The 14,079-nt window shown below is 42.5% G+C and overlaps 1 protein-coding gene across 1 annotated transcript in view; it reads right to left on the bottom strand.

The window, feature by feature from the left end:
* Nucleotides 1-14,079, bottom strand: part of DNAH1 (dynein axonemal heavy chain 1) — a 3,604,831-nt gene that overhangs the window by 2,733,397 nt on the left and 857,355 nt on the right. The window contains exons 15-16 of the mRNA XM_069644003.1: nt 10,185-10,304; nt 10,005-10,087 (exon numbers count right to left, since the gene is read on the bottom strand). Of these exons, the coding sequence (XP_069500104.1) occupies nt 10,005-10,087; nt 10,185-10,304 (203 nt within the window). The remainder of the gene's footprint in view (nt 1-10,004; nt 10,088-10,184; nt 10,305-14,079) is intronic.

Genomic DNA, 14,079 nt, shown 5'->3' with positions numbered 1-14,079 from the left:
TACTATCGCAGTGAGGCCTGGTCACCAAAATGGAGTGGAAAAGGGGTACAAAAATGGATGCCCCGTGTCTTTTAACATCACATAAGGGCAAGGGACGGGCGCAAACGGCCAAGGTGCCAAACAGCATGTACACTTCAAAAGGTATCCCACGCCCAGGGGCCATCGCTCACATGGCCGCCTCACACCCCGTGTCTCCAGGCAGGCCTCCCCTGAGGCAGGCCGCCCCCCTGCAATCCACATAAGTGTGTCTCCATTCAGCAGTCTTCCTGTGCCTTATCTGCACGCCCCAGGCCCATCCATCCCACCCCCTCTATCAAAGGCGGTTCGCACCCGGGGATGAGCGCTGGCATGGGGGGCTGTGACGGGCGCAAACGGCCAAGGTGCCAAACAGCATGTACACTTCAAAAGGTATCCCACGCCCAGGGGCCATCGCTCACATGGCCTCCTCAGACCCCGTGTCTCCAGGCAGGCCTCCCCTGAGGCAGGCCGCCCCCCTGCAATAAACATAATACCACGACATACACACGTCATTCATTCACAAACACACCCCTGTTTCAAATACTTTATAAACCACTTGATATGTCTCATGAGAACATCTTTGTGCTTTGCAAGTCAACTCCTGAACCTTCTACCTGAAGCACCGAGATCTATGCTAATCTGCTCGTCGCCGTGCTATCTGTGACCGCTTCGAGCAAACTAGTCAGTGTGCTACCTGTGGCCATCTACCTGTTCTCATGCAACATACTGCTCGGCCTGCTGAATCCAACTGTTTGTTGGTCAAGGGAAGGCCATGTATCCTAGTCATATTTCGGTCATTTTTACATTTCAATCTATTTGCTATTACAGTACCCAATAGAGCTATGGTCATTGGTCTCATTGCTATTGACTTGAGTTTCAATAGTTATGCTATCAATAGATCTATTTATTTTCATCTGTGTCAATTGTCATCGAATTGCATCCTTCGGGGGTCCAGTCTATAATGTAAGCATGGTTCCTTTTCGTGCAAGACAAAACAGAAATTTCTGTAACTTATGCAAATACGAAGCCGCACATGATGAACTGGTATAGTTCCGGCGACCAAAACAAACCTTGCATTGAGCATGGTATGGTTCATTTACTTTTTTATGACATTTTTATTCATCAAGGTTTTATAATAATCTTGATATTTACTTTTCAGAATTTTCAACAATGCCTGCCTGTTCGATTAGCGGTTGCCCTTCGAAGACCCATGCTAAATCTGAAGGCACTACAATGCATGTATTCCCGAAAACTGTTGATCGAATAAGAGAATGGGTCAGACATTGCGGATATCCACTGGATGAGCTGGAAAGTAGAGTCCAACAAGTCTTTGAGGTCAAGAGGGGTGATTGATACCGCATCTGCAGCAGGCACTTTCCCTCGAACATGTACACCACATCTTGGGTAACAAAGAACAACAAACGGCGATCGACACGAAAATTGCTCGCAAACGCTATTCCCACTCTATTCATCCACAGTCCGCCACTGGTGAGTCAAGTGTCCGTTTTTAGCTTTAGGCCTTGCAGTAGTGTGTAGGTAGCCGAATGGATTCATTGATATTTTAGGTGTTTCCAATTTGTAATACTTTCGACATTGATATGAGTGTATAGCTTTTTGAATAATGACATTTATCAATATATTATTTTTAGATTTCATAACGCACAAACAAAATCTATATATGGGCACAGGGAACTGTGCTATATTGTGCAATACTCAAGTATTCTGTCTCCTTACATGGCAATTTTAAATATTGGCATTTCATTATCAAACAATAATTTACCTTTACAACTGCTTGACTACCCCTTGAATCTGAAGCAAGAACATTCTACTTCCGTCACATGCTCGCAGTTATCAACCACTTCTAGCGCGTATCAGGTAATCATACTTGGCTATTCCGCTACAGACTTGTTTTATGCATGTCAAGTAATAGTTTGTATGCATCGTGTGATTATTTTACCAATTGTTTGGTTAGTGCTTTCCAATTGATATACACCTTAGTTGTCGTCCCCTGGTGTTTGTTTTCAGTTATAATTAGTGTTATCCATACTAATGCAAGTACTGTCTTTCAGGGAGATGCTGAAGCGTCCACCACATTGACAACAGCCCTAGATGTTCTTCAGCAGCCCGAGGTATGGATACTGACAGCTCAACTGACCGTGATCATCAGGACTGGAACACTTGTCGTTTGATTGTTCTACACCATGTTTCATTTGTGGTTAGCCGTTGATATGTACCTGTGCGGTCGACCCCAAGCGTGTGTTGAGTTTTCAATATTGTAATCCTTACTAATGCAAATACTATGTTCCAGGCTGTTGGTGAATCGTCAACCCGCGCACTTGATGCGGAGCCTGACGTTCAAGTAATTCCGGTGGAAGCGGGACCATGCGGATACAAATCGGCGCGACAGCTTTCGGAAGTACGCACCACATTGAAAACAGCCCTAAATATTCTTCAGCAGCATGAGGTATGGATACTGACAGCTCCATCGAGCGTGATCATATAACGTTATTCCATTTGCTATACTTTCTTCCCTATTAACCCAAGTACTGTGTTTCAGGGAGATGATGGAGCTTCCACTACAATCACAAGATCCCATTTAGATGATGCAGATGTAATGAAATCGGAGAAATAAGTCAATTAAATCTGATCATTTTTAAATATTCCTTGATTCTTTTAGACAATGCAACATTTGTGGTTATCACTTTATATGTACCTGTGCCGTCGACCCCAAGTGTGTGTTATGTTTACGATATTGAAAACCATACTAACGCAAGTACTGTGTTTCAGGGAGTTGCTGATGCCTCCTCTTCAATACAATCATTCGTGGCAGTCCATGTAGAGCCAGAGGTATGGATACTGACATCTCCATCGAACTACGGCATCAGAGCTCGAATACTTGTCGTTTGATTGTTCCACACAATGTTTAAATCGTGTTTGGCTATTGAGATGTACATGTGTGTTCGTCCTCGCGTGCGTTTTACGCTAACAATATTTTGATACACAGTAATGAAAATACTATGTTTCAGGGAGTCGATGGAGCCTCATTCCGTGCTGTCTATGCGGATACAGAAAATATAGTCGTTTCAGTGCAAGAGGAAGGGGAGACATGCGGATACGTATCAGAGCAACAGCGTGCAGATGTTGAAGGTCGAGTCAAAAAAGTTGTAAAGAAAAGAAACCAAAAAAAGGTTAGTTACAAACAGTTCATAACTTTAGAAATTTTTGTGTGTGCTGGGGACTATTTTATGTTTTTTTCCAGTCAATTGTACTATACTTTATCTTGTGTTTAAACTGAACATCCCTTTTCCAATCTGTCCTCTAGTTACCCGTGGGTCTACGAACTATACATACACAGACAGTGAAGCGAATGAGAGGTGTTGCTTGCCAGACCACTTACACTATGGAGGAACTATTCATTCAGACGCGGCATGTTGAGACTCGGGATGCTCATGCCCAATGGCCAGAACATGAAATGAATGTGTCTGGAGAATCCAGCAAAGTTTTATTGGACCATTGCTACAGTACGACCGCACCGCCGCAACAACATGATACTGGAAGTATTGAAGATAGCTCTGAAGTAGTCGCAGATCAATTCACACAATCTACACCCGCCAAAAAATTGCCACCAAAAAAGCTGTCGACATTGTTGTGTTCGCCCATCAATGTTGAGGTAGCAGATGTTGAAATGACAGAGAATGAACCAGCAGCAGCATTCACCGACGCATCAGAACTTGATAGCAGCGATATTTCTTTCAAATGTGGTGATATGTCCTCAATGTCACAGGCCGAATCAAATTTGACGCAGGATGACAGTCTAATGAAAGAGGGCAAATACATAGTATTCGACAGTTGTTTGATGGATATTATAAGTATGCTGAAATGTTGGCATTCCGTCAGAGGGAAAGTATGTGGGAAGCCATTGATTCATGTGACTCGTCAAAAACAAGGCAGTAACGTCACAATACATGCCGCCTGTAGATTACATCATACGTTCTCATGGTCTGCACAACCGATGCTGGGGAAACTGCCAGCAGGCAATCTACTGTGTGCAGCTGCATCACTTTTTAGTGGCTCCAGTTTTAGAAAGTTAGAGTCTTTCTTTCAGTTTGTGGGACTCCATTTCATTTAAAAAACGCAGTACTACAAATACCAACATGATTATCTGTTTCCGGCCATTAGTGATGCTTGGAAAATTGAACAATTGTCTCTAGCAAGTACATTCGAAGGCAAACGATTCAGGCTAGCAGGTGATGGACAGTGCGACAGCCCTGGATTTTCTGCCAAGTACTGCACCTACCACTTTCAGGACATAGATAGTAAGAAAATTGTGAGTTCGGTGATCGTGCAGGTAACACAATGTACATCCTCAGTGGCCATGGAGAAACTAGGATTTATAAAATCAGTGGAATATCTACAATCGAGGGGAATGCACATCGACCTCATAGCGACGGACAGACTCGTTTCAATTGCCAAGACAATGAGAGAGCAGTTCCCACATATTAAACATCAATTTGATGTATGGCATCTTGCTAAATCAATCAATAAGAACATCTCGGCTGCAGGGAAAAAAAAAGGTTTGGAAAGTATTTCAGAGTGGTCCCAGTCTATCAGCAACCATCTTTGGTGGAGCTCCAAAACTTGTGAAGGGTCAGTAGAAATACTACTTGAAAAATGGCGGTCACTGATGCACCACTGTACCAACGTGCACCGCTGGTCAGAAAACCTACATTTCCACCAATATCCCCAGTGGAGGCACGGAAGAAGAAGTGGTTGAATCCATCTTCACCGACACACAGAGCCATTGAGAAGATTGTTTTCGATAAAACTCTATCAAGAGATTTGAGGGGACTGACAGAATTCTGTCACACAGGAGGTTTGGAGGTGTTCCACAATATGTGCCTAAAGCACAGGCTAAAGCGCTTGCATTTCAGCATACAGGGCATGAGACATAGGACTCTACTTGCCGTGTTGGCCCATAACGAGAATCTCGGCCGTGAACAATCTAGGACTAAGGGTAATGTAAGGATGCCTCGCTACACTAAGGCCTTTTCAGAAAGAAGTAAGCAATGGGTGATCAAACCAGTCTATGCGGAAATGGAGTTCGACTTTGTCAAAAGCCTTATTGTTGCTGTATTAGAGAAGCACAGATATGGAATTTTGAACGTTTCTGTGCAGAGCACTGATCCATTGCCACCCAACATTGCCACTGTGCCATGTCCACCCAAAGGAGAGCTGGTTGTGAAGTACAAATCCCGGTTTAAATAATTGTAATACGATTGTCTTTTTGTAAATAAATTTTATTGTACAGTGTGCATACAAAGTACGCTAACCCTAACCCCTACCTTCACCATCCTGGGTGCTGAACTCCCTGGGTGTCATCTTTGAATTCTCTCTCTATTCACCTCATATTGCTGACCTTGTCTATATGTGTATGTATATATTTTTGTTGATGTAACTAATTTTCGCAATCTCTTATAAATGCTGGGCACTGTTAACTGAGGGGAGGCCTGCGTATTGCAAATGATAAAACAAACAAACAATAAATCTCACTTTCAAATCAACTGCTCGGGTACTTTATACTTTCACCTGACCTTCCCCAAAAAATTAAAAGTCTCAATAGTTATGGTTCTTTGGGGCTTCAAAGCTCGCAGACGAGGACAAAATTGGGGCCTTAGAACGCGCCAAGTGAGCCGTTGCAGATGGGAGAGAAGCCAGTTCGCATTTGCACATTGAGGCGCACTACATAGATGGATTCGAAACTTCAAGTTCTCACAGATGGCTTTACTACGGGATGTTGCAAAGAAAGAATGTATGCTAATTTCTAGTGAAGGTCAGCGGCTTTGATTTTCAGCTCGCGCCCTGAAGAGGCCCACAACTCGCACTGGCAGTATAAGGTTCTATTGTTTTTTGACCTTGAGAGACAGGGACCATGCAGAAAGAACTTCATTTGAAGGGGGCTTGGGGGGGTGCAATAACGTTTGAGACGATAAGGCAGAAAATTCTTAAACTAGACCGAGTTTCATGTTAGTTTAGTATACGAAAAATCGTTGTCAAGAGCACAGTGGGATTTACGGACTGCATTACGCAGAGACACAATGGAAATTGCAAATATAATGTAAGTAACTCTTTAGACGCTTTTATACCGGAATGAAGAATTAATGAATGGATGCATGAATAAATGAATGAATGAAGAGCTTTGAAAAGGTTTGTGGGATCGTCCTTGTAGCGGGCACATGGGCATGCAGGTCCACATTCCAAACGCATGTAGACAAAACGTCGTTTCTCATTTTGTACCAACCTCGATTTATTTAGTTAGTTTTCGCATTGATTTTAGAGCCGAACATACTCCATTGCACTATACTTGAAAGCAAATAGTTTCAGCTCGGCCGTAATAAATAAAATGAATAATATTAATAAAGATCGGCTGGCGAGACTAATTATAAATTTTATGTTTGTCACCAGTTTCAGACACCGGCAGACGGTTTCTTCAGCCGCCAGATGCAGCTTAATGTAAACAACTGCACCATTCTGATGATCTTATGGGACGATCGCCAAGGGCCCATATGCCCTTATGCGGTACTAGCGGCTAGAAGCAACATATCAACCTTTACGCTGGCCTAGTGCCTACTTGATGGAACAGCCTTGCGGTTCAACGTGCGACAAAAGTGCCTCTTTGAACGAAAACCAACACCCTGTGTACCATAAAGGAACAGCGCGTGACTCACGATAAAATTTTAAGGATTTGCGGATTGAGCTAAAAGAAAATAAATTACTTTCGGAGTTCATATGGCAATTGCAGAATATTCTATAAACATTTAATGTCAAATAAATGTACTTTGCCAAATTTACCGTGTTGCTGTTTGATTTTAAAGTACAGTTTCATATTCCGAATTGTGGCGCGCTGTGTTGTGAGCTGATCTGTGTTGGTTTCCGGGTTCTGTGTGAAGTCGCGTAGAAGACGACCGGGCGCGTTTGTCTACGCAGCACAGAAACGTCACGGAGAGAGGCGGGGAATATGAATGTTTTGATAATGTCAGGCTCAGGGGCGGGGGATATGATTTAGTGCCGCAAAAGCAGGTCAGCCAGGGCGATGGGGGAAATGATAGGATTATCACAAAATGGCAGCTCCCTGGTGCCTGTTTTCGCGTGCGTTTAATGGACGAAAACTCAGATAAGGTCCATAGGAAAGTTTTCTAAAATCGAGCGACTTAGGCTTAAAAACACATGGCCGACCCTTAGGGGCTATAAAAAATGTTGACCGAACCATTCCTTTAAGCATAAAAACATATTTAGAAGGTCTGGAATGGAGAGGTGGCACCTTCCACCAGCTCAGCCATTTATAGTGAAGATAAGTATGAGAATCTAAACGTTAAATATAACCTGATGCTTAACATTGGTAAAAGCATATGTTAAGAGGTAGTTGTAGAGCTAGAGATCCACAACTACCTTAACAGGCTCAGATAGGCTCATAATATTAGATAGTGATCTCAAGTTCATTAGGGAAAACTGCAGGGGTAGAGAGTTGCAGTGTTTCTCACCAGAGTACTGAACCGCTGAACTAGTGGTACAGATAATTAGATCGTAGAGTCCAAGTTCAATTCCTCAGAGTCTGATAAGTGGATAGGATCATCCCTCAGTAACAAGTGTGACTCAGCTGAAATATTCCTCAGAGTTAAGCGGCTTGAAGGTTTTTTTAGTACTAGCTGGGAAATATCCAATTTATCTTGATGCCAAGAAGAATAAAGCATTGACCCTTGTCTTCTGCTTTGTTCTACTTTCTGTGATTTTTTAACATTTGTTTCAGAAGCATGAGGAGCAGCAGAAGGTTTTCATATAGTTGCTAATATTTTAAATATTTTAAAAACCTTCATGAGTGTCACCATATCCTCTACAATAGGCTACAAGGTTTTAATAGTTTTAAGTCACTTGGGAGCAGTCAAAACTACCAATTTTGATGGTTTGGTACTCAGACCTTGGAAGGAAATCAAATTGCAAATGCAGCATGTACCAATTTGACATATTTGGCACATGGGGAATTATTGATCAACGCCAGGATACCTCTTGCTTGCAGTTGAGTGCAAAACCTACAACGCCCTTTGATCGTACCTTTGTGATTTTATCAATCTTGAATAGGTTGTCGGTACCAGAAGGTCACAAGAAGCTTTCAACAGAAAAACGTACTCCTCTGTGTCTGTGTAAATAGTCAGGATGCCTTTCCAATAAGGTAGCAGAAACCTGCCTTCTGTTAGTCCCATAAACAGGGCAGATGACCCTGCACAGTCATATGCAATTCTAGTTTCAGAACTATGTCCGAAAGCAAACCCCTCTTGTCAATGTTCAACGGCTGCAACCTGTGGAACCAAGCCTTTCTTGACATCGACTGAAGAACTTGGTGCCAAGTGCCCAGATAAGCAGCAAGTGCTTATCAGATGGAGGCTCTGCGCGGTTTAACCACATGGGAACAAATTATATATTTTTTAGACCCAAGCATGTATGGCATGGGAGGCAAGACAAATTAATTGCAAAATGACACGCAATATAAACACTTCCACAGGAAGAAAAAAGTGGTGTGTGAAAAAAAGTCACTTCTCTGGAAAAGGGGAGGTGAACGGAATGATGTGTATTCCTGACCTGCCTATTGGGGAAAATCATTTACAATGTGTGGCATTTGATTAAGTGCTATTTTTAGGGTTGAGGATGGCGCACGAGGGAAGCAATGAGTGAAGGCATCATCTAAAAGCCTTAAAGAGAAAGCAATGTTTTAAAAAAGCTTTTCCTTTGTTGTTTGTACTACTTCTGAGTGATGCGTAGATTTGAGGGGCCTAGGTTTTATGGATTGAGGTCCACTGCAAACATGAGTCACTGAATTATGAAGTGGGAATCAGGTCAGAGGTAGTCAATGCCCAGACACTCAAAAAAGGTTGCCTTGGATAACTACAGAGTTGCAGTTTTTAGATGTAGAAGTAGTAGTTGGGACCTGTGTAAAACAGTTGTCTGTCTGCAAAGAAGCAGATTATCAAAACAAATTAAGAAAATGTATGGGAATTAAGAAAAAACAAAATGTAAAAGTAGCAAGAGCTTTGCAAAGAACATCCAGTCCCTAGATGATGAAAATAACTGTGGTACGGGAAATGCGTGGATGCAAATGGGGGGGGGGGGACCCTAGATCACACAGATGCATACTGTACTTCCCTATCAATTTGTTAGTGTCCTGTGCAAAGGTGTCCCATTATCCTGGACTGCACACTAGGCTTTCAATATGTCTGGAGGAAGTAGGATAAATTTAGGAATATTCAAACCACACTGGAAAGCTCTAGTAAGGAGGCCTTCAAATCTTGACACAGCAGTAATCATCAGTTGTATTAACTTATGTTCCAGCAGATCCAAAATGTGTATTGTGACTATTTAAGTTTAAACGATATTTGTGACTAAAGCAGGGGATTTCTTTGCTGGTGAAAAGGCTGAGTCAAGAGCGAGGAATGCAAGTGTATCCCAATGAATGCAGTGGTACCTTGTAACAGGTTGAGTGGGGCGGAATAGTCATACTGAGTATTTTTACATGTGGCTTCAATTTTCCCATGACAAATCTCTGCAAAGCGAGCAAACACGTTTTTCTTTCAGCGGTCTGAACATTTGCAGAGATATAGTTTAATGTAATTTGGCATACAGACATCTTTGTATACATTGCATTTAATAGAGTATGGTGCTCTTTGTGATAGATTCTAACGGGATAAATAGGATATGAGAATAAAGCACCAGGAGAGTAGTGCCGGTTTAGAATGTAAATTCTGAATAAACTGAAAGGGAAAATAAATGTTATATGTTTACGGGCTGAAGTGCGTTGTTTGATAGGTAATGGTTTAAGGAGGAGTTTGGATCAAAAGAAATTGGAACAAATAATAGTGAAATGGGAAGCCTGCATGAGTTTGCAAGGAAAAAGAGGTAATATATGTGGAAATTATGCTACACAGAATACTAGTACTTACTTTGTGTTGAACTCTTCCTGAGATAGGTTGTAATAAAACTCATCAGTTACTTCATACTCTACAAGGACCTTTGCTATCTGCTCCTGCAGAGAGACAGAGAGAGAGCGAGAGAGTTTTAAGAGGGATGAGTACAATATAAGCCCAATTACATACTATTATATTAGGACACAGTATAATTACCTGAAGGGTAACAAGCTGCTCTGGGACTCCCTTCATCCATTCCCGAAGATCATTTAGCTCTTCTATAGTGTTTGGCTTCTCATACAGCTTCCTGCTTATGGTTTTAAATTCTTCAGAGATCTAAATAGAAGTGGAGATTTTGAGACATACATAAAAAGAGCCACCCTTTCCTGATGATACACATTACATAGAATAAATGGCAAGCTCACATATCCACACATGACTGCAATTATCAGGGGATTAAGGGAAATGCATAATCGAGAGACAAGTAAACGAGTCATAGTAAAGTGATCCTTATTTAATTTACAAAGGGTATTAGACACAGAAAGTTGTAGGTCTCAATTTTTCCCACATATGTTTCAGTCTATTGGAGAAATTAGCAACAAATGGTGATACTGAAAGGCCCAAGCAGACAAGGTGTGCCATCTTTATCATATCACTCAGGACACTTGGTAAGAGGGCGTCGCTGAAAGGTAAAGCATGTGCAAAACTCAATATCTGCCAGGAAATAAAGAGCAAGAGCAGTAGATGCAGCCATCTGTTGATCTAGTAGACATGGGTAATTCAAATGCAAGAAAGAAAGACAAGGCACCAAGACAGTGCAGTCTTTGGGTCCATCAAGTAGAGAACGTAGATATGCTAAAGTGTGCCAACATGTGAAAGGAACCTCACCCCATAGTTATCCAACATAGTCCTGAGTAGTGCTATATTAGTGCTGGCTTGGGTTACACAGAGTGCTGGCACCCTAGTTTGAGCATCTAACTGAAACAAGTACCCTAATTTACACTAGGCTAGCCTCCACAGAAGGGATGTGCGTCCATTGTAGTGTTGTGTGCCTTTAAAAAGCTGAAAAACATGCTCCTGTTTCATCCATCAGGCCAACAACACAACATGTGGCAAGACTTCCTATCAATGCATTCCTGCAAATAACATCTCTGACCATACGTTTCATTCTTCCATATGTGTATATTGCCTTTCATATATCATATTGATTTCTACCACTACTGCTAACTGCCTTAATATATTGGAAAATCACTAGAAACATTTCTGTTTCTTTTTGTAGACGCATCCTTCCCCCACCACTGTCCTATGCCTCCCCCATAGCTTCCACATCATCGTGTTTCACCCTCTAGGGAGTTCAAACTATCTAATGTGCCTTTGACTGCAATGACATACATAAACTTTAAAGTTCACATAGCACATAGAAAGCAAAATGATGTAAACTGCACAGTAATTATGCTGGGCCTCTATACGCTGACACAATAACCATAATGGGCAGTTAATGGGACAGTGGCTATTTAATGGGACAGTGGCTATTTAATCTCTGGCAAAACAACAGTGATGGCATACAGCCCTTGACAATGTAATAGAACGTAAAGTAATGTGATTGTATTTTCTGGCACACCTTACATTTTCTTAAATCAATACATTGAAAGAAAGTGTTTAAGAATTACAACATAATAACTGGTAAGAACTGGTAAGAAATTAAACATTTAACTCTAAAATCATTTAGTGGTTTAAAAACAAACCGACGAGGAGAGTCAGCATACTGGGCCTGATGTAACCTTTATACTCTTTGAACAAACACAATAATTAACACTCACAAATAATTGGAATAATGTTTAACAAAATAACTTTTTTTTAACGTTGGATATTTTTGTAAAATGTGCTCTAACTACTTTGTATTCTATTCAGCAGTATGTGACTGTATGAAAGATTCAGTACTGCAGAAGAAAAAGTTACTTACCTGGAACTACAGTTCCCTAGCATTGGTATTGTTCCTAGATTCATAGGCAACCTATCCTCTTAACCACTATAAGGTGTTTTATGTGCGTAGATTCCAATGCCTTATGTATGGGAGGATAGGTCTGGGAAACCCCCTCCCCGACATGCCCCAATTGCGTGAGGTTCGTGGCTCGTCAGAGGCCCCCATGTACCGGCGCTCAGGTGGCAGGGTGGCTGCTGATCGACACACAGGGCCAATCGAATTGTACTGTAACAGACCATGGACTCCATTTTAGAAGCGTCAAGACTCCATTTTAGATAGCAGCAACCAAAACCTCAATGAGACAGCCTGCCTGCGAAAGCTGCAGCTTGGCCCCCGCTCACTGTGCAAAGAGAGCCATGCACTCCCCCAGCGCCTCCACCCCATGGTAGATCCGCTGGAGACCCGTTCTCACGAGCAACCAGACACGAGCAAATACCAGAACAAACACTGTATCATTTACCTTCCGCAGTACATCACTGTCCCCGAGGTGACCTGACTCGCGGTTCATGTCTGGAAAATAACAAAGACCATCCCAATTGAACAGGCCTCGACCCAGCATCTAATCCCTAACATTTCAAATATATGGTGTCAATACCCTCCTCGTAAGAACCCCTGTCTATGTTCCCCAAATGAAGTGTTAACCACATACCAGAACCTAACGATTCACAGAGTGTATATAAATTATAATATGGGTGTTGGGAAAGGGATCAAAGGTTATAGCACTAATAAAGCAAGAATGGCCCCAGCCCGTCGCAAGACACCCTGTGCCTTGAAAACTTGATAAAAGGGCTTGACACAGCCCACCTAGTGCTAACTAACGAATGCTGCTAATGTACAAAGGAAGGCGAGAAAAGCATTACTGAGAATATTTGTGTGTCATACAGTGGGACACGTTTAAATGTCACGAACAAGAATGTAAATGTACCATCACCTCTGAACGTATTACTTCTATGCTCCTGAGTACACAACCAAACCTAATGCTACCTCATGTGTTATTCATCGGCTACCGTGTGTAATTGCTAAAATGTATTCAACCGATGTTCTGTGATGTATGAAACACTGCCAGACTTTTATAGTCGTAAATGAAATAGTACATGAATGTATAAACACTAGAAATGTGTAATCATCCTAATGGTACTAACTTTATTAACCGTCCCCTCGTGCGATATAGTGTGTAGCTCAGGCACAGAAACGTGAGTGTAACCACAAGGCCATCTCCCCCTCCTCCCGCCAAGGCCCGCCAGGGCTTGCTGGAGCGCGGGCAGCATAGCCTCACCTCCCCTCATTCTGTTGGACCCGCTTCAAGTATTCACCTCCCCCATATCCGAGGCTGCCATGGTCGGCCAAATTAATTATTTACAACCCGGTCCTAAACCCCACTGCCTCAAGGGGCCAGAGGTGCACCCTCACTGATCCAGCAGTACTCCAGTTCACCCCAAGTTAATGGGCCTTGGAGATAGGTATTCAACCCTGTACTAACATATCATAATGTAATTCTTCACTACATCTAACAAGACCAGAATGACAGGGCAGCTCACCTCATGCCCTCAGACCAAACACCCAAGTTTATGACACCCGGTCACCAGGTCAAAAGTAACGGTGCACTGATGTATTGGTAAAGCTTCACATTGCATGTTGTTTCTCCAGTATCCTATTATTTCTTAGAGTAACATATTGCAGGATTTACAAGACAACTGGAATCGACTAACGGATGAGTGTTTGTGTGTGTGGCCACAAGGGCAGAATGTTAGTGCAGCCATCTATCAACGACACTGACCGCGCCTGGCTTGGCAGCCCCACCTCGATGAGCCCAGCTGACCCATCCACCCCACGTTGGCACCACACAGATGTCCACCAATCCTGGAGCGGCTCATCACTGCATCACCTATAGTTAGTCGACGCCACCCAATCCCTGAGACTATGTGCCCCCTATAGTGTGTAGGACTCGTGACGTGGTTTTGTAATAAATAAGACTGTCTTTGCTATTGTCAAACAGAGCACTCTCGGAGCTTGCAGAGTCCTTTGCATGCCCTATTTGACTAGATAAAAAACCCTTTACATTCACCCGCACTTGGTCTTGATCTCATTCCCTCCTGGGGTGTGTCCTTTATTGCCTCTCGTTGTGGG

This window comes from Ambystoma mexicanum, chromosome 2p (genome assembly GCF_040938575.1).
Source record: "Ambystoma mexicanum isolate Mex_15411 chromosome 2p, UKY_AmexF1_1, whole genome shotgun sequence".
Lineage (NCBI taxonomy): Eukaryota > Metazoa > Chordata > Amphibia > Caudata > Ambystomatidae > Ambystoma > Ambystoma mexicanum.
Note: the sequence above shows the minus strand (reverse complement) of the source record. Positions and strands in the feature narration are given on the sequence as shown.